The sequence below is a fragment of the Microcaecilia unicolor genome, chromosome 7 (assembly GCF_901765095.1).
Source record: "Microcaecilia unicolor chromosome 7, aMicUni1.1, whole genome shotgun sequence".
Lineage (NCBI taxonomy): Eukaryota > Metazoa > Chordata > Amphibia > Gymnophiona > Siphonopidae > Microcaecilia > Microcaecilia unicolor.
The window spans coordinates 263160945-263185293 of record NC_044037.1 but is presented as its reverse complement, the minus strand read 5'-3'; the positions used below and the strand labels follow the sequence as shown (position 1 = coordinate 263185293).

General features: G+C 40.8%; 1 protein-coding gene across 1 annotated transcript in view; it reads right to left on the bottom strand.

Annotated features, from left to right (window-relative positions):
• The window catches only part of LRP1B (LDL receptor related protein 1B), a 1639960-nt gene that overhangs the window by 453529 nt on the left and 1162082 nt on the right, over nt 1-24349 (bottom strand). Inside the window, 2 exon segments of the mRNA XM_030210865.1 lie at nt 14696-14824; nt 20770-20889. Of these exon segments, the coding sequence (XP_030066725.1) occupies nt 14696-14824; nt 20770-20889 (249 nt within the window).

The window sequence follows — 24349 nt, the reverse complement described above, 5'->3', positions numbered from 1 at the left end:
CTCCCAGGAGCATACCTCTCTTATCTTGTGTGCTGAGCCCCCCAAATACCCCCAAAAATCCACTCCCCAGAACTGTACACCACTACCATAGCCCTTAGGGATGAAGGCGGGCACCTACATGTGGGTACAGTGGGTTTTGGGGGCAGTTTGGAGGGCTCACATTTACCACCACAAGTGTAATAGGTAGGGGGGTGGGCCTGGGTCCGCCTGCCTGAAGTACACTGCACCCACTAAAAACTGCTCCAGGGACCTGCATACTGCTGTCATGGAGCTGGGCATGACATTTGAGGCTGGCATAGAGGCTGGCAAAAACATGTTTTTAAATTTTTTGGGGGTGGGAGGGGGTTGCTGACCACTGGGGGAGTAAGGGGAGGTCATTCCCGATTCCCTCCGGTGGTCATCTGGTCAGTTGGGGCACCTTTTTGAGGCTTGGTCGTGAATAAAAAGGGACCAAGTAAAGTCGGCCAAATGCTCGTCAGGGCCGGCTTTCTTTTTTTCAGTATCGGGCAAAGCCGGCCATCTCGTAACCACGCCCCCGTCCTGCCTTCTGTACCCTGCCGACACGCCCCCTTGAAGTTTGGCTGGCTCCTCGACAGTTGAAGCCGTCCAAAATCGGCTTTCGATTATACCGATTTGGCTGGGTTTAGGAGATGGCCAGCCATCTGCCGATTTGTGTCGGAAGATGGCCGGCCTTCTCGTTCAAAAATAAGCAGGCTGGTCTATCATTAGCCAAAGGTCAGGCCCTTTGCACTTCTGTTATATTTGTTACAGTTTTCATCATGCAATGTTCATGAAATATAGGACACTGTTTACTAAGCTGCGCTGTAGCATTTTTAGTGCATGCTAAAAATTAGCACGCGCTAATGCTAGAGACACCCATACATTCCTATAGGTGTCTCTAGCATTAGTGCGTGCTAATTTTTAGCATGTACTAAAAATGTTAGTGCACCTTAGTAAACAGAGCCCTTAGTTTGGGAACATTAACACATGACCTGAATTTAAAAAAAATACTACAAATGCCTCCACTAATTGCTATGTTAGATTTACAGCTAACACACTTTAAAATCCTGCATTAAATCTGCATTAACTACAAATTTTCAAGCACTTTAGTAAAGGGACCCATGTGTGTCTTTATGAATTATTAGGGGTAGAGTGAAGCAGAAGACATGTATGCTTGCTCAGGAGCAGGTGTGAATATTAGCACATAAAGTACTAGAATGTTTGTATAGAATGTTTGTACGTTTGGGAAGCTTGCCAGGTGCCCTTGGCCTGGATTGGCCGCTGTCGTGGACAGGATGCTGGGCTCAATGGACCCTTGGTCTTTTCCCAGTGTCACATTACTTATGTACTTATAACATAGTAACATAGTAGATGACGGCAGAAAAAGACCTGCACGGTCCATCCAGTCTGCCCAACAAGATAACTCATATTTGCTGCTTTTTGTGTATACCCTACTTTGATTTGTAACTGTGCTCTTCAGGGCACAGACCGTATAAGTCTGCCCAGCACTATCCCTGCCTCCCAACCACCAGCCCCTCCTCCCAACCACCGGCTCTGGCACAGACCATATAAGTCTGCCCAGCACTATCCTCACCTCCCAACCACCAGCCCCACCTCCCGATCTTGACTAAGCTCCTGAGGATCCATTCCTTCGGCACAGGATTCCTTTATGCTTATCCCACGCATGTTTGAATTCCGTTACTGTTTTGTAGATTCAATAAACAGCACCGGAAAAAATGTGCACTGAGTACAATTCTATAAACATAGATATAGGCAGATAAAGACCATCCAGCTTATAATTGAAAAAGAAAAACGCCTATATTGCGACCCAAATCGGGAGATAGACGTTTATCTCACAAAAACGAATAAAGCGGTATAATCGAAAGCCGAATTTGGACGTTTTCAACTGCACTCCGTCGCGGATGCGGACAAAGTTGATGGGGGCGTGTCAAAGGCGTGGTGAAGACGGAACTGGGGTGTGGTTATCGGCCGATCAGAGATAGGTGCCTTTCGCCGATAATGGAAAAAAAATATGCATTTTTAGCGAGAATTTAGGGCACTTTTCCTGGACCCTGTTTTTCCACGAATAGGGCCCCAAAAAGTGCCCTAAATGACCAGATGACCACTGGAGGGAGTCGGGGATGACCTCCCCTGACTCCCCCAGTGGTCACAAACCCCCTCCCACCACAAAAATATGCCGTTTTACAACTTTTTATGTTCACCCTCAAATGTCATACCCACCTCCCTGGCAGCAGTATGCAAGTCACTGGAGCAGTTATTAGGGGGTGCAGTGGACATCAGGCAGGTAGATCCAGGCCCATCCCCCCCACCTGTTACACTTGTGCTGGTAAATGGGAGCCCTCCACACCGCCCCCCAAATCCACTGTACCCACATGTAGGTGCCCCCCTTCACCCCTTAGGGCTATAGTAATGGTGTAGACTTGTGGGCAGTGGGTTTTGAGGGGGATTTGGGGGGCTCAACACCCAACGGAAGGGTGCTATGCACCTGGGAGCTCTTTTACCTTTTTTTTTTTTTTGTAAAAGTGTCCCCTAGGGTGCCCGGTTGGTGTCCTGGCATGTGAGGGGGACCAGTGCACTACGACTCCTGGCCCCTCCCACGAACAAATGCCTTGGATTTATTCGTTTTTGAGCTGGGCGCTTTCATTTTCCATTATCGCTGAAAAACAAAAACGCCCAGCTCACAAATTGTCGAATAAAACATGGACGTCTATTTTTTCCCAAAATACGGTTTGGTCCGCCCCTTCATGGACCCGTTCTCGGAGATAAACGCCCATGGAGATAGACGTTTTCGTTCGATTATGCCCCTCCATATGGCCTATCCAGTCCTCTGAGTTGAGTGCCATTTATAAAATAGCGTGTAGCACCGGGATCCATGCCCAACTTTGGACACAAGGATTTACATGAACTGAAACTTGGTGAAAATGCTTGCTCATAAATTAGGTGCAGATCACCTGAATTCTATTAATCCTGGCAGATCACCTGAATTCTATTAATACTGTGCTGCATCTTTAGTGAACGCTCCTGATCCGCCCATGTATTTCCCATGGCCACGCCCCCTTTGCAGGTGCACACTAAGGGGCCCTTTTACTAAAGGGTTGCCGCAAGGTAACAGGCTTACCATGCTGCAACTTGGAACTATGCACCATTTCAGGCAAAAAGGAAAATAATTCCTTAATTTCTAGCATAGTTATAACCCGGCGGTAATCGGGCAGCCCTGCACACTGCCCGATTACGAATGGGTTACCGTAGGAGCCCTTAAGTGCTCCCTCCTGCATTGCCATGCGGTAAGAATAATCTTACCACATGGCCATGTCTGTTTTAGGGGCTTTTTACCCAGTGCGATAAAAAGGGCCCTGGAATATGGCAAAATGGCCCCCACAACTACTGCAGGGCCCTTTTTACAGCAGCTTAGTAAAAGGACCCTTAAAATATTCACAGGCATATCTTTACAGAATAGTGTTTAGGAAGGTACACATGCAAATCCAAAATGTTGCAAGTTAATGCCAATAACTGAATATTAGTCCCCAATTATCAGTTCTAATTGGCTCGTTACTCAATTAAATTAAATTTTATTAAATACATGTGTGAATCACAACTCCATCCACCACCACCTAAAACCAGTCCCTGAACACACCTACACCAGAAACATGCAAAAGCATGCATCTTCTCACAGCATTTTAACCCCTGGAGTTTTAAGAATATGAAATGGCCTTTATATGTGAAAAATCCTTAACAAAATTACTTCCCCTCCAATATCCTTCGTATTCCTTCCCAGTCCTTGAGGGCCACCAATGGATCAGGTTTTCAGGATATCCAGAATGACAATACATTTATTACCAACTACAGGAAAAATTCACATTAATTAGTCACCATATAAACTACCACTATTGTTTGACCACTAGTCCCAGAAAAAAAGTTATGGGACCGGAAGGCATATAATGTATGGTGGATGGAATAGACGCCAAACATTCCACAATTTTTCTTTTTTCTTCTTTCTTCTTTGGACTAATGAGTTCTTCTCGGAACCCAACAAAGGATTTGAAAGCAAGCTGAAGGAAGAGCTTTGTTTATTAATATGGGACATCTCCGATTCAGGAGAATAGAACAGAAAAACAGTGAGCGTTGAAATGGTTCATCATTTTGAAAATCTGGAACACTGTGAGATGAGCTACAGCTGGTTTTCGTTGAATGGTACTGGGGATGAACAATTTAGGAAATGTATAATAGGGAGAAACTGCTGTGAGAGTGTGGGGCAGATAGTATTATGAAAACCACACTAATCTAACAGTAAAATGAAGATTGTTAAATTAAATGCACACAATGATGTGGTTGTAGTATATTCAAATATTAAGAAGAAATAGTATATTGGTCAAACAATAGTGGTAATGAAAATACATGAGATAGATTTGCATGAGTGGAGGTAGCAGGCATGCAAATCACTTTCATGAATATTCAGTGGTGATATTCTGAAAACCTGACCTGTTGGTGGTCCTCCAGGATTGGAAGTGAATACCAAGACCCTATGGGGTAATTCTATAAAGCAGGGAAAATTGCCCGCATTTACTCATCTGTTACATGCATAAATGTTTAGAAGCTCTATTCTATGCCTCCAATAGCACATAGGGGGCAATTCTTTAACTGGGGGTAATGTTAGGCACCTAGGTGTAGCATGCTGTGTACAAATTCTGAAACAGCATTTGAGCACCCAGATTCTGTTATAGAATACTAGCATCAATCAGCATCTACTTACTTATATTTAGGCATCTTCACCTACACCATGTCAATAGCACGAGTACATGCATGTGCCTAAATCCTGCATTTTAGTGCATAACTTACAGAATACAGCAAGTTACATAAGTGGAAGCCCTGCTCATGCTCTGTCCAAGTGTTTGCCCCTTGCATTTATATGCTAAGCAAGTTGTGCATGTCAGTTATACATAGTGCTTACCCCCTAATTCAATATAAGGCACTCAAAATTATGTGTGCAAATTTTGGCGCAAGTTAGTTACTTAGGGGTCCTTTTACAAAGCCACAGTAAAAAGTGGCCTGTGGTAGTATGGGTGTATCTTTTAGGTGTGCACTGGGCCATTTTTTACCATGGCTGGGAAAAGGCTATATTTTAATGGGCCAGAAAATGGGCCTGTGCTAATATTAAAACTAGCATGCATCTATTTATGGCCTGAGCCCTTACTGCCCCCATTGTCCTACAGGTAAAAGCTCATGCGCTACCCATGTAACCATACAGCACACACCAATGTGGGCACGTTGCTGGTTACTGCCGGAAACGCCCTCCACGGTAGAAAATAGAAACTTATTTTGTACTGCAGGATTCGGCATGCGCCAAACTCGGAATTACCATAGGACTCATGCACTACCCCAACAGTAGTGCTGATTGGGCGTACACTATTTGCACGTTAGCCCTCCTGTGCCTTTGTAAAAAGGCCCCTTACTGAGCTAATTAGCTTCAATAGTTGGGTGCTAACAATCAGTTATTGGTGCTAATTGGCAATAATTGAAATTTACGTGTGCATCTTTATAGTCATTATTCTATAAAGATGCACATGTAAAATTTTCCATGCAGATTCGAAAAGTGGGCATGGCTATTGGAGGGACATGGGTGGATCATAGGCATTCCTGGAATTTGCGCGTAATGTTAAAGATTAAGGCTGCTCAGCATCTGATTTAGGTGCGAGGATTTACACCAGGTTTCATAGTATAAATCCTTGTGCCTATTTTATAAATGACACCCAACTTAGAACACCCTTTATAGAATAGCACTTAGTGCTCAATTTTCAGCACCAATTTTTTGATGCCATATACAGAATCTAGCCCATAGGGTCCAACTAGCTCTTACATGCATAAGTGTATCATTCAATGTGTAGGTACAGGTATTTTATAATATTAGTATGCAAATAGCACTTGCATTTAGTTGATAACATTATAGAATGAGAGGGTAGTTTGCAGGTGGGCATACATGTGGGCAGAGTCTGGGCAGAGCATGTTATGCATGTACTTCTATAACACAGGTGCACACTCTTATGCCAGCTCTATAACTGACATAAGTGCCCATGCCTAAATGTGTATGCACATATATACCCATATATATACCCATATATATACACCGATGATGTAACAATATACATCCCTTTCAAACAAGACATCAAAGAAATCTCCAATGAAATCAACCAAAGTCTACACATCATGAACACCTGGGCAGATGCATTTTGTCTGAAACTAAATGCAGAAAAAACTCAGTGCCTGATACTTACTTCCCAATACAACACGAAGGAATTCACCGCTATAAATACACCAAAACTAAACCTTCCAATCTCAGAAACACTAAAAATCCTTGGAGTTACCATTGACCGCTACCTAACACTCGAAACCCATGCAAACAACACAACAAAAAAATGTTCTACTGCATGTGGAAACTGAAAAGAATAAGACCATTCTTCCCAAGATCCGTCTTCCGCAGCCTAGTGCAATCCCTCGTACTCAGCCAACTGGACTACTGCAACTCACTGCAAAGAGCAAATACTGAGGAAACTTCAAACAGCCCAGAATACAGCAGCCAGACTCATATTCGGAAAACCAAAATATGAAAGTGCAAAACCATTACGAGAGAAGCTACACTGGCTCCCACTCAAGGAACGCATTACTTTTAAAGTATGCACACTAGTCCACAAAATTATTCACGGAGAAGCCCCAGCCTACATGTCTGAGTTAATCGACTTACCACCCAGAAACGCTAAAAAATCATCCAGAACTTTCCTCAACCTCCACTTCCCTAACTGCAAGGGCCTGAAATACAAGGCGCTGCACGCGTCAACCTTTTCTTACATGAGCACGCAGGACTGGAACGCGCTGCCACGTGTCCTGAAAACGATCTGCGAACAAACCAACTTCCGTAAATTATTGAAAACACATCTTTTTGAGAAAATTTACGGAAAGAACCAAAACACATAAAATCCACACTCACTGTTCAGTAATACATTAACACATCCACTATGAATTTTCTATCCTGAAACCTCACCACACACATACCTCTACTCACAAAAAAAAAAAAAAATGTATATCATATGTTTTCTGTCATGATATATTGCCCCTTGGCTCCTCGTTGTTTCCTTCCAATGTTTCAACGTTCTTTTCCATTGATATATTCCTTAACGATACTTTTTGTCTCGTATAACTCTTCACAATGTAATCCATAACCGAATTGTAACAAAATGTATTTCCATCATTCATAATGTATTGTAAGCCACACTGAGCCCGCAAAAAGGTGGGAAAATGTGGGATACAAATGCAATAAATAATAAATAAAGTAATAAATACCCTGTTATGCTGGTATTCTATAAAGGAAAGTAGCCACATATCATTTCCTTTATAGAATGTGCCAATTAGGCACCTCTGGGTACTTAAATATAGGTGAACTCATAGAATTTCCTCCTATATTTATGGCAATATTCCACATGTATTTAGCACCACCTCCTATCCTTCTAGTGGTTCTGCATATATATTTTTCATATATATTGAAACTGATGGGTTTAAATATTGATATGATGCAATACAGAACCTCTTCTCCTCTCAAAAATTCAAAAGGCTGAGGAAGATACTAATTTGCGTAATACACTGATATGCAATCATTTCAAGGCTATAAATAAGTTAAATAAATTAGAAAACAAAAAGACCCTAGAAGGCACCACCACAAGCCACGTCCTGGGATCGGCGAGTGTTACCCACATGCTAAAAAATAGTTTTTACTGTTTAGTGCAGGGGACATATTTGAAGGTGGAGAGTAGGCATGCCCTGTGATAATCAGGTAGTGCAGGTAAATCACAACACACGGTGCCCAGTTAACACTGGCCGTGTGAGCCCTTGCCACTTAGTTATTAGGTGTCAATATGGGCTAATGTAATAATGGCCATACACTAATTAGGAAATTAGCCTGTGGCCATCAATGGGGAAAAAGAAATTGTGGCTATTTTACAGCCACACTAAAAGTGGCCTCAGCGTGCAGGGAATTCACAGACTAAAAATAAAGTAAGGACACTTTTTAGCGCAGCTTAGTAAAAGGGCATTGTTAGTCATTTTTCCGCTCACAATTCTCCTGTGATGAGGGCTTAATCTCTTGAGTATAATTGATGATGTCCTTGAATTTTTTTATATTTGTTATTTTATAATCATTGAGCTGATTGCTTATAGTCGCAGGTGTTGTTGGGGAGTAGAGGGAAGGTCAGGGTGTGAGGGGGACTTGCCTATGCCTGGGGTAGGGGGTTTTGACTTAGCGAATAGGATTTAAGATTTTGGGAAGGGGATTGGAAGGATTTGAGTTTGTCAGGAAGTGTATTTAGGTTTACTGGATTTAGTTTTCTGGGTTCCAAATGGTGGAATTCAATTCAGAAGGTAAAAAGAAGCATTACAAACTATCTTCAGTTCAGAAAATAACTAAAAACCTACCTTTTCAAAATATGTTCTGGGTGATTAAACAAGCTACTGATGTTCAATACTACTTTATGATTGTAATGTATCACTGTAATTTCTCCTGTTAACTGTAAGCCACATTGAACAAAACTCTTTGTTGGATAATTGTGGGATACAACAATGAATAAATAAATAGAGAAAATGGGGAATCTGACTTTGAAGAGGATCAGACTAGGGGAGAGATGTTGGCAATGCTTTCTAATTTATTTAAGTGGGCTCACACCGCATTAAATGCAATGCTTGGTGTTCCTGTGCTATCTGGCATGGCATGCTGTGTCTGCACTGTGCAGTAAATGCAGGGCAGATGCTGGACATACCCCTTGCATGTATTCATAGTTTTTGCACTTATTGTGTATTAAATTTTGATGTTAAAGTGCAGTAAGTTCACAAAATTACCACACTTTAGTAAAAGAGCCCAATAAATGGGGGGAAAAAAAAGATGACGTAGAACTGTCAAAATTGGAACAAGTGAACCAGTCTCAGAACTCACAGAAAATTCAAACATTAGATCCTGCAAGAGAGCAGATAACCCAGTCTCACGGAACAGAAAATCTCCCCAGAGACATAGAAAATTGAGCCTGCTAAGTAGTAGTTAATTCAAGTTCAAGGTAAAGAAAAATAACTCACCTGAGTGATAACAAACAGACCTTGTCAAAAAGCAGAGGGGCATCCAGCAGAGTGTGCCCATAACTCCACCAACAAAATCTTGTGACAACTCATTTGTAGGGTGCCAAACAGATCCAATCTGAGACTCAGCAAACAAAACCTGCCTAAGAGCCAGCCACCCATTTCTGAGCGCAGAGGAAAGCTCATCTGAAAGCCAGCAAATAGACACTGCTATGCAGCATTTACAAATAAATTGCTGAAGACAGTACCAAGAAGTTGATTTATTACTGCTAATGGACTCAATTGGCAGATACCTGGAGGAGAAATACCTATTCACAGGAAAGAAGGTGCTAACAATTAAATACACACAGCAAAGAAACAGGAAAGGGGAATTGTGCTAAATCCTAGATTTAGCAATCCCTCATATGTCCAACATCTACATTATACATGAAGACATTATTTAAAATCAGAAAAAAATATAAGATCAACAAAGAAATCTTGGTATCCCTTATAGCAAATAGATTCCGATCAGCAAATATATAATCATTTTCAGTCTGCTTCTAAATGGAGACAGGAAGAACAGCCTTGATCCAAACATCAGCTTTCAATTGCAGGGTTGCTATCAGATTCCCAAATTACATGTTGCCCTCCACCAAGATACCAGATGTGATGAACACTTTTACTACTAAGTGCATCTCAATACACAGGGAGTTAAAACATTTTCTAAATCCCTTTAAAGATACACCTCTCAGCCATGATGTTTCCAAAACAAACAGGGAAAGTATTGACCAGATAGAAACAAGCAATGGACAACATCAGCATAGTCTTTTCTTTTTTTTATATATATTTTTATTTATGCAAATTATATACTTTACATTCATACTTACAAATGAAACAAAAATAATTGAAATAGCCCATCAAGGAAAAAAATCCCCTAGAAAAAAATAAACTAAAAATTTAGACCACAAGGAAGGTGGACTACGATATAAAGAAACACAAATACAAACAAGAAATTAAATTAACTAGACAGATGTGAGGGGTAACACTTGCAGCCTGTCACTCAGCATTCCCTTCAAGCAGGGTGATCCAGAGATTCAGTTCCAGTACCCTCCTTAACAGACAGAAAATCTAGCAACTTTTTGGGATTAAAAAGAAACATAATTAACAGCATCTAGTGACATTTGAAGGAAAATTTAGAGCCAGGACTGAAGGCCACAAAGCCAGAAATTCCTGTCTTCTTCTCTGAGTATCTCTAGCCAAATCAGGAAACACTTGTTTTGTACTGCCCCAAAATTTTGCTTTCATATGACAAAAATATAATCGAAAAACATTATTTCTGTCTGGTTCCAAGGAAAAAGTTACCAGAAGTGTGGTTTGTTCAGTAATAACCTCCAATGAGCTTTCCAGAAACTCTGTAAGATTTCAGTGAGGTTAAATCTTTTCAATAGAAATTCTCTATAAACCAGAAAGATATTGGGCTTTCACTATGGGTGGAAAGCCCTCAGCTGGAACCCCCAATACATCTTGAAAATATTTTTTCAGCATATCCAGAATTAATGGAGATTTCGGAAAGTTAAGAAATCTTAAATTATTGTTCCTGACAATATTATCCAAATATTCAAGCTTACGTGCCTGAATATTCTTTTCCTTAATGGTTGCAGTAGAAAAGCTTTGCAACTGTTTCATCTCCTGTTCCAATGATCCAACTCTAGTGACTTTCTGCCCCAAATCCTGTAACAGGTTCTGAAAAGTTCTTTATAGAGATAATACTTCTGATCTCTCCATCAGGAATTAGATACCTGATGGAGAGCGGACTGCACTCCCTGGTTAGTGTCCCACAAGGACTCTAACGTTATCATTGCTAGCTTTTCAAACTTTCTCAGACTCATGAAGTAGCTATCCCCTCAGTCAGCTGGTGAAGTTCCTGCCTTTCCTGCCTCCATAGATGGTAAAATGGGGGAAGAGGCATCTAACGGATCCTCTTTCACTGCCGAGAGCCCGAGTGCCTTCATCAGCTTCCCTTGCTTCGGCATCTCCGTTGCTGTTAAGCTACTTCTGGATTTGGGAGGGGCTGCCTGTAGCAGAGGGCTCAATGACACGCACTCCATGCTGTGGTCCGAGAATGACCCCATGGACCCCACTGAAGCAGATGTTGACCTCGTTGAAAGCCCAGACGCCGAAGTGTTCCAAAATAGTATGCCTTGAGGTAAGACCTCCTCCAGGGCTAGGTTGAACTCCCCGGATTTTAGTCTTTCGTTGCAGCATACAAAATGGGAAAAACTATCCAAAGAACAGGCCAACCTCTGGAACAGTGGGAATTCAGGCAAAAACATCAGCCTCAGATGCCCTCTTGGATTCCTCATGGCCCACGTCTTTTCTAACACAGAACAAAACCTCAAAAGAGCCTCTTCCATTATAACAATATTGTAACACAACTAAAACCCCCAAAACACTCTACCTGGAGGACACCACAAGACTAGAAACACAAACAGAACCTCTACTGATACTACAGAACAAATCAGAAACCCAGATAGAGACTAGAATTACTTTTCAATGTCCCAACAGTACAGGATTAAAATAGGATATACTGGGCATCCAACAACTCCTACTTTACAGGATACCAAAAGAACAAGATGATATGAACTGGACACAGTAAAAAAAATCATGCTAAACATACATTAGTATGTATGAAATTTCAAAAGAATCAGAAATAATAGAAAATTGTTAAAATGCAAATCTATTCCTAAATATCTATGCATTTTCAGGGTAATATTCAGGCCCCAGCAGTAAGGGGCTTGTAAGTTGCTTCCCGTTGCCGGCTGACCGAACCCTGGCTATTCAATGCTGGAGCATACGCAGCTCCCACCACTGAATATCCAGGTATGTCTGCCAACTCAGAAGGTAACAGGGCATCAGCCAATATTTTAACTGGTGCCCAGTTAACTTGGCACATAGAGTTAGGACAGTCTTTTGTCAAAACAGAAAGAACAAAAACCCTTTGAGAGGAATCACAGTCTGGTACAGAGGGGAGTTAGCAGAATATGTTACATGTCTTTAAAAAAAAGACAAACCATATTTGTAGGGTAAAATATCAACATATCTACTTCCAGATGTAGGCACTAACCCCAGGATTTTATATAATGCCCCTAGAGATCCATGCCAAAATCGGAGTGGATTCTACAATGCGCGTAACATAATTGGCTTAACTAGTTAATCAGCATTGATAACAGCTTTTAGCAAGCAATAATGAGAACTAATTTGCACTGATTAGAATTTATGCACACAACTTGCTAAGCATATTCTGTAATGAAATGTGCTGAACTTCTAATGCAAACAGGCAAAAAGGGGCATGATTATGGGTGGGGAAATGGGTGTTTCATGGGTGTTCCGAAATTTACACGCATAGTTATAGAATATGGCCCAGTGTGTGTACATCTATGCTCTGGGATCTATGCCACATTTTCATTGGTGTAAATGGATAAGCATAGTTTTAAGGCACTGAGGTATCAACTAAGCTTATTCTATAATCGGCGCCTAGATTATAGAATACTCTTACTCGGCATTAATTTCAGTGCCAATTGCTAACGACATGCTGGGCATGCTCCCAATATTTATAGTATAGCCTTTTAATTTAGTATGCTATTTTTCTGTGTCCAAGAGCTACTACTTGCTGTCTTGGATGCAGACTTCCTAATTAAAAGAGAAACACTCTTTTGCCCTTTATTAGTGTACTGTAAACTCCTGACACAGCCTTTTAAGGCGAAACATGGCCACGTCGGGTATCTGGCAGTAAATCATCCCAGCTGTACTTCATTTAGGATAGTCCAGAGAGTCCAACATTTGATCTACCTTGCTCAAATAAAGATTGAGCAAAAATGGGGATTAAAGGTGATCCCTGGGGAATCACTGCAGACATATGCCATGCCTTGAAAATATATTTTTGCCAGGCCAGCTTCACCTAGTTTATTTATCAAGATATCAATGTTTTCTAAGTCAAATGCTGCTGACAAACCTAATTGTATAATAAAAATATGTTTCCCTTTATCCAGTAATAACCTAATTTCAATCAAAAGTGGGGCTAACAACATTTTTATTCTAAATGTAGCATGGACACCTGATTGCTCTGGATCGAATATCTGATAATGAATCAGGTAATCTTGTAACTGTGTCATCACAGCTGCTTCAATAATTGGCAAATTTGCTACTGGCCAATAATTGCAGTATAGATTATACATCTTTAATCCATATGGTGAGCTATAAGGTAGAGAGTGAATTGCTGCAGTCTAACTGAATATGCCTGAAGGTGGGAACAACTAAGATTTTGCTGGGTAGACTGTAGAGTTCTGGAGGGTGCATAATGAATGAATAGTTGTGATAGGAACCAAGTAAGACTCAAGTTTTGTATTTTGTGAATGAGGGATCCTGGATGAGATCAGAAAGTAATCCTAGGTGAGATCAAAAGCCAATGTTGTAATACAGTGTTAAGCAGTTGTAATATTTTGTATCTAGAAACTTAGCCTGCTGTAATGCCCATTATTTTTTGAATGAAAAAAACAAAACAAAACTAAATAATATTCACAATGGTTCTATGTTGTGCATCAATATTTTGAAATCCCCAAGATGCACCCATTGGAAGCCATGTATCCTTGTAGCAGGTGAGGTTTTCTTACTTATAGCTCTTCTGATAAAGTGAGCTGGAAGAATGCTAAAACCCAGATATGTCTGAACAATTTAAGATTCCTTACCATCACCAAAACAAATCTTCATTAGGTAGTACCTCTTCCTATCTTAAGCCAGGATAAAGAAAGAAGGTTGATGTAGGATGGCAGCCAATCCATAAAAGCCACATTGCAAAGTTATTACTGGCCCTATATTCTCTGGTAAGCCATAAAGAATTTGATTTAGTTTACTGACAGTGCTGAAAGTCAAATGATGCAGTGCAAAACACAGTCCTTTCGTCTTTATCTTGGTATTCTGAGTTAGAGTTTTGACATCTAGTTTAGCTAAGGAAGCAGGCATCAATAGTAGAAATATAGTGACTATGATCCTGCTTGAGTTGCTGTCACTTATGTTAATTTCATCAGATGCAGCATTTGGGTAATTGTGCAAAACTAGTAATAGAAAATGCTCTATATGGAATCAAGCAAAATTTTTCTAGCTTGAGGATAGTAGACATACCACAGTATATTAATATGTTAAGGTAATATTTCACAGTGTAACTGATTCTGGTTTGTTTAAAAACAATGCAGGCTTGCCTATTTCTTTTTAATTATTCATTTATTTTTATTTGTTGTTAATTATCAAACACAGTAAAGTGCAAGGTCAGTGCTGAGAATTAAGCCATTCACTTGGATGGTTGAACAAATACATTGATAAGATTTGAAGTTCAAATACAAAAGGCAAATATGTGATCAGCAAATCCACACATTGCTATGAAGCAGCATATTTAAAATTTATAAGAACTAGGAATAATATAACCAGTGCCGTTGTCATACTGCTTCAAACATAGCAGGGCAAAAATGTGTGTCTTGAAAGTGTTCAGAATAGAATCTCAAATCAACCATAAATGTAAAGCAGTTTGTCTTACCACAGCCTGCAGTAGACAGTTCATCGCTTCCATTAGGGCAATCTCGTTCACCATCACAGAGCCAGTCTTCAGGAACACAGGCATGTGAACCCAGGCAACTAAACATATTCACTGCACAGGTCACAGACCCTGCAACAGAAAAGACTCAGATTAATTATCATAAGAGCAAGATTACAAACACAGTCTATGCTTATACAATAACATGTTGGGGTTTTTTCACTGAGACAGATATTGCATTAGAATATTAGGTTAATATTTAAAAGATTTCATAATGGAATTTATAAGGTGTATGCATTGTGGTTGCTATGCTGATTTACCACTAACTATCCTTGTTCTCTGAAGTATAAGATACTAAATAATGTATATCCTACCTTTACTCTATACTCAATCATCTTCTGGAGTATGGTTTTCAACACAGTTAACACATGATCAAACTTTAAAGCCCACAATTAAATGGGTTATGGTATTTTGTGTCAACTGTATATCATATACTCTGTTTAGTTCTATCATTTTTATTAACATTTTAGAAAAAACAAAAAAAATCAAACGAAAGAACAACAATATCCACATTATATTGACAAGGAACATGGAAATAGTAGTTTTCAATATGATGTCTAAACCCGATTTTGGAAGTTTTGCAGAAAACATCCAAAAATCAAGTAGTGAACATGGCCATTTTCAAACCAGAAAAATGTCAAACTTTTTTGTTTTGAAAATTGCCATTTGCTACATGTTTTTGTGCTCATTGTGTCTATCTTTTTGGATCATTGTTGAAAAAAAAGTCAAAGAGAAAAACGTACAAAAACAAACCATTTATTTCTTTATTTGTTGCCATTTGTCCCACATTTTCCCACCTCTTTGCAGGCTCAATGTGGCTTACAATACATCATGAATAGTGGAAATAAGAAGAGAGTAGACATTTGGTATTACAGAAGGATTTGGGGTTACATGATAATGATAAACAAGAAAGTAATATAACAAAAAAACATTATAAACATGATAGTAATATAGCAAGAGAACATAATAAAATAGTTTTGGTTACATGTGGGAGAGTTCACATGTGTTGATTTTGTGGTATGTCCTTTCAAAGAGGGATGTTTGTGTGTATGTGTGTGTGTGTGGGGGGGGGTAACATTCTTTGTAGAGTGTCCATATAGAAATCCCAGCAGAGCAGTAGGGCACTCAATGGGGCAACTGCAGTGGACTTCACATAAAAGGTCCCAGGTACACATCTCATCGTTACTCTCTTATAGCTTTGATTTTTCTCAGGAAACTTTAATGGCTTCCAATTAAACTCAGAATAGATTTTAAGATAGCCTGTATGATCTATAAGTCATTAATAGGCCTAAATTTTGAAGGATTAACAAATTATTGTGTATTATTCAATTCTCACAAGGATATATATTCAAAATTTGATCCTGACTTTTCCAAGTTTTAAAAGGATTAAAAAAAAAAACAAACAAAAAAAAAAAATATATATATATATATATATAATTTTATTTATTTTATTTATTTCCGTTCTGACGAAGAAGGGCAACCTTCGAAAGCTAATCAAGAAATGTATTAAGTTATGTCCAATAAAAAAGGTATCATCTTATTTTCTTTTCCATGTTTTATTTTGTTTGATTTCTATTGATAACTTCAATTTGTTTTAAATGTATTACTATTACAGGCTCATTTTCGAAACAGAAGGACGCCCATCTTTCACACAAATCGGAACATGGGTGTCCTTCTCACAAGGTCGCCCAAATCGGTATAATCGAAAGCCAATTTTGGGCGTCCCCAACTGTTTTCTGTCGCAGGGACGACCAAAGTTCACGGGGGCGTGTCGGAGGTGTAGTGAAGGTGGGACGTGGGCGTGTCTAACACATGGACGTCCTCGACCCATAATGGATAAAAAAGGGCGTCCCTGATGAGCACTTGGACAACTTTACCTGGTCCTGTTTTTCTTATAACTAAGGCACAAAAAGGTGCCCGAACTGACCAAATGACCACCAGATAGAATAGGGGATGACCTCCCCTTACTCCCCCAATGGTCACTAACCCCCTCCCACCCTCAAAAAATATCTTTTAAAATATTTTGTGCCAGCCTCAAATGTCATACTCAGCTCCATCACAGCAGTATGCAGGTCCCTGGAGCAGTTTTAGTGGGTGCAATGCACTTCAGGCAAGCGGACGCAGGCCCATACTCCCCTACCTGTTACACTTGTGGTGGTAAATGTGAACCCTCCAAAACCCACCACAAACCCACTATACCCTCATCTAGGTGCCCCCCTTCACCCATAAGCGCTATTGTAGTGGTGTACAGTTGTGGGAAGTGGGTTTGGGGGGCTCAGCACACAAGGTAAGGGAGCTAAGTACCTGGGAGCAATTTCTGAAGTCCACTGCAGTGCTCCCTAGGGTGCCCGGTTGGTGTACTGGCATGTCAGGGGGACCAGTGCATTACGAATGCTGGCTCCTCCCACTACCAAAGGGCTTAGATTTGGTCATTTCTGAGATGAGTGTCCTTGGTTTCCATTATTGCTGAAAATCAGATTTGGGCATCCCCGACCATATTATTGAAACAAAAGATGGACGTCCATCTTGTTTCGATAATACGGGTTTCCCCACCCCTCCACCGGAACGTTTTGCAAGGACGTCCTCAGCAAAACTTGGGCGTCCCTTTCGATTATGCCCCTCCATGTGATTTCAAGGCATGTCCCATGATATTTGGATTTTGTTTTTGAATGAGTAAACAATTGATTTGTGTTTACCCATTCCACTCAAGATATTGTAGTTCTCTATCATATCTCCCCTCAACCATCTCTTCTCCAACCTGAAGAGCCCTACCTTCATTAATCTTTCCCATATGAGTCATACCATCTACTTAATCATTTTTGTCATCCTTTTCTATACCTTTTCTAAGTCTACAATGTTTGAGATGCAGGAACTAGAATTGCACACAATGGAGCATTACAGAGGCAGTTAGAGATTTTAGGAAAAGAATAGAGAATAAAACAAAGAATATCAAACTCTCTGTTTGCTTTTTTTGCCTACTGCCATATGCTAAACAGAAGTTTTCAATGTATTGTCCAGAATGATACCTAGATCCTTTTCCTGGGTGCTGATTTCTAATGTGGAACCCAGTATCATGTAACTATAATTTGGCTTATTCTTCTCAATGTGCATCACTTTGTACTTCCTCATATTAAATTTCATCTGCCATTTGGATGCCCAGTTTTCCAGTTTCATAAGGTCCTTCTGCAATATCTTACAGTCCGCATGCAATAAAACTTTGAATAATTTTGTGTTATCTACAGATTTGATCACCACATTCTCAATGTTCGCATTTCCAGAATGGGCCTGATATTCAGCCCATGGCAGTCAGTGAATTCAAATTAGAGAGCTGCACGGCTTCCGTCCCCGCGGGAATCCCGCGGAACCCGCGGGATTCCTGCGGGGACGGAGGCAGTTCCTGCGGGGTTCCCGCGGGGATGGAAGCAGTTCTGCGGGGTTCCCGCGGGGACGGAGGCAGTTCCTGCGGGGTTCCCGCGGGGATGGAACCAGTTCTGTGGGCTTCCCGTGGAAGTGTAAGCTGCACCTGCACCTGCACCAGCCTCTCATCTACCAAATACCAATTTATTTGAGTGCTGTCTCTTCCTCCTCTTCTTCCTTGCTTTAACAGCATAAATGTGGAAAGTCTTCCATTAAGGAGGTGGTAGAGTCACAAATGATGACGGAATTCAAAAAGGCGTGGGATGAACACAGAGGATCTCTAATTAGAAAATGGAAGTTATATAAAAGCTAACCTTAAATGGCTGCATGTGTGTGGATATGTCAAGTGACACTTAGATGGCGACTCTGGCTGTGATGAACTAGAGCTGATACCTGGCAGACTTGTATGGTCTGTGTCTCATACATGGCAATCTGGTGTAGGATGGGCTGGAAAGGGCTTAGACAGCAACTTCAGTGGCTGGAACATAAGGACAGTGCTGGACAGACTTTTACGGTCTGTGTCCCACAAATGAAAACATGAATAGGCTGGAGTGGGCTTCGATGGCAACTCCAGCAGTTGGAACATAAGGATGGGGCCAGATAGACTCCTGTGGTCTTGATTATGGTCTTTCTTTCGTGTTTCTGGAACAAAGTATATAATATCACACTCGTTGATTTAATGATGAATTGATCATGAGTGTGACTATTGGGCAGAGTGGATGGACCGTTCAGGTCTATTTGCTGTCACTTACTATGTTACTGTTAATCCTCTTTGCTCCCAGGCTGGTGCACAGACCTCAGCTCTGACACAGGCACGAGAATCAGATGTCACCTGATCTACTGGCGCGTGCATGTGGCGGCCTCTCAGCACACACTGCCAGTGAATCAGAGACAAATCTTACATGTGCGCACCAGAGTGTTCCAAGTTCCAACTTCCACTCCTTCCTTGCCTACAGTGCTGTGGCTCAAATCCAGAAAGGGAGCTGACTGGAACTTTCTTTTATGTACTATTAAATTCTTACGGGGATGGGTGGGGATGGGTTAAATTCTTGCGGGGACGGGTGGGGACGGGTTGGGATGGTTTTAATTTTTGCGGGGATGGGTGGGGACGGGTAAGATTCCAGCGGGGATGGGTGGGGACGGGTAAGATTCCAGCAGGGACGGGCGGGGATGGGTAGGATTTCTGTCCCCGTGCAACTCTCTAATTCAAATCCACTGAATGTAGCTGGCAGTAAATGATCTGGATATTTAATGTTGGGCCTAATGTGGGCATTGCCATTGAATATCTAGTTGTGGCCATCCACTGCAACTTATCCAGGTACTAGCTAGTCACACAATTGCCCAGATAACATTTTTGATGCCCTAACTTTATTTGGACACTTAGCCAGTTGGTAGACTGAATATCTCTGCTAACTAGGGGGCTAATAGGTGGGAAAATGTGGGATACAAATGCAATAAATAAATAAAAGTGCAGGAGGGCTAATGTGCGGGGAGCGTGCACCAAATCGACACAACCGCCAGGCTAGCGCATGCACCCGGTGGTAATTCTGAGTTTTTTGTGCGTCGAATTCCGCGGTAGAAAATAAGTTTCTATTTTCTACTGCAGAGGGCCTTCCCAGTGGTAATCATCAGTTGGTGCACACTACATGGTAACTATGCAGATAGCATGTGAGCCCTTACAGCTAGGTCAATGGGTGGCGGTAAGGGTTCAGGCCATAAATAGGTGTGTCCTAATTTTAATTTCAGCGCATGCCCATTCCCTGGCCATCAAAAAAGCCCCTTTTCCCAGCCATGATAAAAAATGACCCAGTGTGCACCCAAAACACACACCCACACTATCACAGGCCACTTTTTACTATGGCTTAGTAAAAGGACCCTGGATAAATACCAGCACTGCTCCAACTCTACCCTCAGACTTCTCTGGAACTTACCAGAGAGTATTGTGATGATTACACTGAATTTTTGGTGGCACTGAGCAGTTAAGTGCCTTCTAAGGATAACCAACTTGCTTCAATTTAACTGAGCAGGAGCATCTCCTGTGCAGATAAATCATTCTGAATATCTACCCCATCTGGTATAAATAGGCTAAAAAGCATCAGCCCCATTACAGAACCTTGTGGCTCTCCACTATTCACCTTTCTCCACTGAGAGAATTGTGAGATTTAACCCTACTTTCTGTTTTCAATCTTTTAACCAGTTTCAAGTCCACAACAAGAAATTGCCTTCTATCCCATGGCTTTTTAAAATTTTCTCATGTGGGACTTTGTCAAAAGGTTTCTTAAAATTTAGATACACTACATCAACTGATTCATTTTAGCCACATGCTTATTTATGGCTTAAAGATTTGTAGCAGAATGGTGAGGCTAGACTTCCCCTAACTAAATCCATGTTGACTCTGTCCTAGTAAACCATGTCTGTTCAGTAATTTTGTTCATTATAATAGTATCTACTATTGTACTCAGCATTGATGTCAGGCTTACCATAGCAATTCAGATGAATATTTTACAGATTCTTTTCTAGGGTACATTCTGATCTTTTTATACATAAATTAATTACATATTATATATTTCTAAAACATTTACACTCATTCAAAAACTTACCACAAATAGTATCACTCTCATCAAAGCCATCACCACAGTCATCTTCTCCATCACATATCCACTGTCTGGAAATACATTTATTTTTGGAGCAAGCAAACTGATTCCATGAGCAGGATGTATCTGAAGGAAAGCATCAATTTGATAATACTGTAAATAAAATGAAGAATTAACCCTTCTATTTAATTTTCTGTCATATAAACAACATTGAGGCATAATCTAGTGGTTAGAGCAGTGACCTGAGAACTGAGGAAGCCAGGATTCAAAATCGGTGATTGCTCCTTGGGATCTTGGGCAAGTCACTTAACCCCCCATTGCCTCAGGTACAAACTTAGGTCGTGAGCCCTCATGGGACAGAGAAATATCAAGAGTACCTGAATGTAACTCACCTTGACCTACTACTGAAAAAGGTATGAGCAAAATCTAAATAAATAAATAAAATAAAATATGCTGCCTCAGGTTTCATTCTTCTAGGGACACTCTGAAGAAACTCATACCAAACTAGCCTTCTGTGGGCACATTCTACATGCTACCAAAAATCCATTAACCTGGAAACCCTGGCAGACCAATCATATCAGGTATTGGCACACTCAAGGAGGAAATATCTGGATTCATAGAGGGAATTCTGAAACCTCTCGTACACAAAACTAACAGCTTCATACAAGACACCACAGACTTTCTGAATAAATTGAAAAATATCAAGCAATTACCACCAAACACCCTTCTGGTCACAATGGATGTAGAATCACTATACAGCAACATTCCACATGCGGATGGCATAGCTGCATGTGGGAGACTCCTAAAAAGATCCACACTGGACCATCAATACTCACCAGAAACTGTTACAAAATTAATCAAATTTATTTTAACTCACAACTACTTCCGCTTTAACAATGATATCTATCTACAAATAATGGGCACTGCGATGGGCACCAGGAACAGCACCCTAATATGCCAACCTTTTTTATGGCTGAGCTGGAAGAGACATTTCTGAATACATACCAGACTAAACCTCTAAAATACTACTGGTACATCGATGACATTTTAATGATTTGGACGGAGGGGGAAGAAACTCTGAAATGATTTTACTATTCCTTCAATACATACCATCCTACAATCATGTTCAAAATCGACTACTCCCCAGAAAAAGTCCATTTTTTGAACACCACAGTCTCAATCAGTGATGGCTGTATACAAAAATCTATATACAAGAAACCCACAGACAGATGCAGCTACCTCCACAACTCCAGCTTCCACCCTTCACATACAAAAATATCCATTATTTACAGCCAAGCCACAAGATACCACCGTATCTGCTCGGACCCAGGGGATAGAGACAGACACCTTGATACCCTGACTGCATCCTTCAAACAGAAATAATCTCCAAGAATATTGCCTCCTCCCTCAAAACACCCAGGGAAAATCTGCTACAGTACAAAGAAAAAAAAGCCACAGACAGAATTCCCCTTGTAGTGACATAAGACCCAGAACTGGAGAAACTGAGGAAAATCATAAGAGACCTACAGCCCCTACTCCAGGAAGATGAATTACTGAAAGAGATATTCCTATCCCCACCAGTGCTGGCCTTCTGACAGCCACCAAACTTGAAACACAAGCTAATCAGAAGTAAACTCCCAACACAGACTGAAAAAGAAAAGGGCACACTTCCCTGTAACATATCCATCTGCAAGCTATGCCAAAACATTTCACAGGACCCCACAGACATTCACAAGGGAAAATATTCAACATAAAGGAATCTTTTACATGCTCATCTTCCAATGTGGTATATATAATTCAGTGTAAAAAATGTAACGAAGGATGCTATATTGGAGAAACAGGCCAGATGCTTAAGACAAGATTCAATCTACACAGATATCACATGAAAATAGCTGGTGCCAGTCAGGCCCCCACCCCTGTGGACCAACACTTTACAAGACCAGAACACTGCACCAGTGATTTCACATAAGAATACTGAAAGGTAACTTTAAAACAATACAGGAACGTAAGACCTTTGAAGTAAGAGTGATTGAATATTTTGACACCCAACAGACAGGACTTAATAAGGATCTGGGTTTTCTAGCCCATTATAAACCATAAAGTTGTATTTCTCTGTTTATCACCATCCTCTCACCTACCAACACCCATCCTGTTAGAATATCAATGAAATGCTTTGATGTCCCCATGCATACCCCCACCCTCCCACTCTGTCAGACTGTCAAAGTAATGCTTTGATGCTTCTCTTATATATACTATCTGCTACTTTGCTTATTTCCAATCTGACGAAGAAGGGCAACCTTCGAAAGCTAATCAAGAAATGTATTAAGTTATGTCCAATAAAAAAGGTATCATCTTATTTTCTTTTCCATGTTTTATTTTGTTTGATTTCTATTGATAACCTTCTAGGGACACAGAAATACCTCTTGTACCAGAATGTAACTCACCTCTGGCTACCTATGAAAGGTAGCCACTCCGCTCCATGGATAAATCCTTCTTATCTGTTCCCTTCTCCACTACTGCCAACTCCAGACTTCGCGCCTTCTGTCTCGCTGCACCCTACGCCTGGAATAAACTTCCTGAGCCCCTACGTCTTGCCCCATCCTTGGCCACCTTTAAATCTAGACTGAAAGCCCACCTCTTTAACATTGTTTTTGATTCGTAACCATTTGTAACCACTCGCCTCCACCTACCCTCCTCTCCTCCTTCCTGTACACATTAATTGATTTGATTACTTTATTTTTTGTCTATTAGATTGTAAGCTCTTTGAGCAGGGATTGTCTTTCTTCTATGTTTGTGCAGCGCTGAGTATGCCTTGTAGCGCTATAGAAATGCTAAATAGTAATAGTAGTAGTAGAAAGGTAAGAGTTAAATTAAATAAACAAAGCACCCACACACTAAAACTTAACATGTGTGCAGCAAGACATGTTATACCAATCCAACAAAATATTAGCACATATGTATTTAATGATTAAAATTAGTCTTTCTGTTCTGGTGGGTGGGCAGACTTCTACGGTCTGTGCCCTGAGGAAGGCAAGGACAAATCAAACTCGGGTATACATATAAAGTATCACATACCTTGTAAATCAGTTTATCTTGTTGGGCAGACTGGATGGACCATACAGGTCTTTATCTGCCGTCATTTACTATGTTACTATGTTTTTAGAGGGGGCTACATAGTATGCGCTAAAGTCTAAATAAATACCCCTCCTGCGAGTTTTTATTGAATACCATAGTAACATACATGGAGGGGCATAATCAAATGGGACGCCCACGTTTTCCTGAGGGCGTTCTCGCAGGATGGCCCCGTAAAGGGGTGGGGAACCCGTATTATTGAAACAAGATGGGCGTCCATCTTTCGTTTCGATAATACAGTTGGGAACGCCCAAATCTCAACATTTAGATCAACCTTAGAAATGGTCGACCTAAATGTTGAGATGGTCGACCTTAGAGATGGTTGTCCCTGGTTTTGGCCATAATGGAAAACAAGGATGCCCATCTCAAAAACGACGAAATCCAAGCCCTTTGGTCGTGGGAGAAGCCAGCATTCATAGTGCACTGGTCCCCCTCACATGCCAGGACACCAACC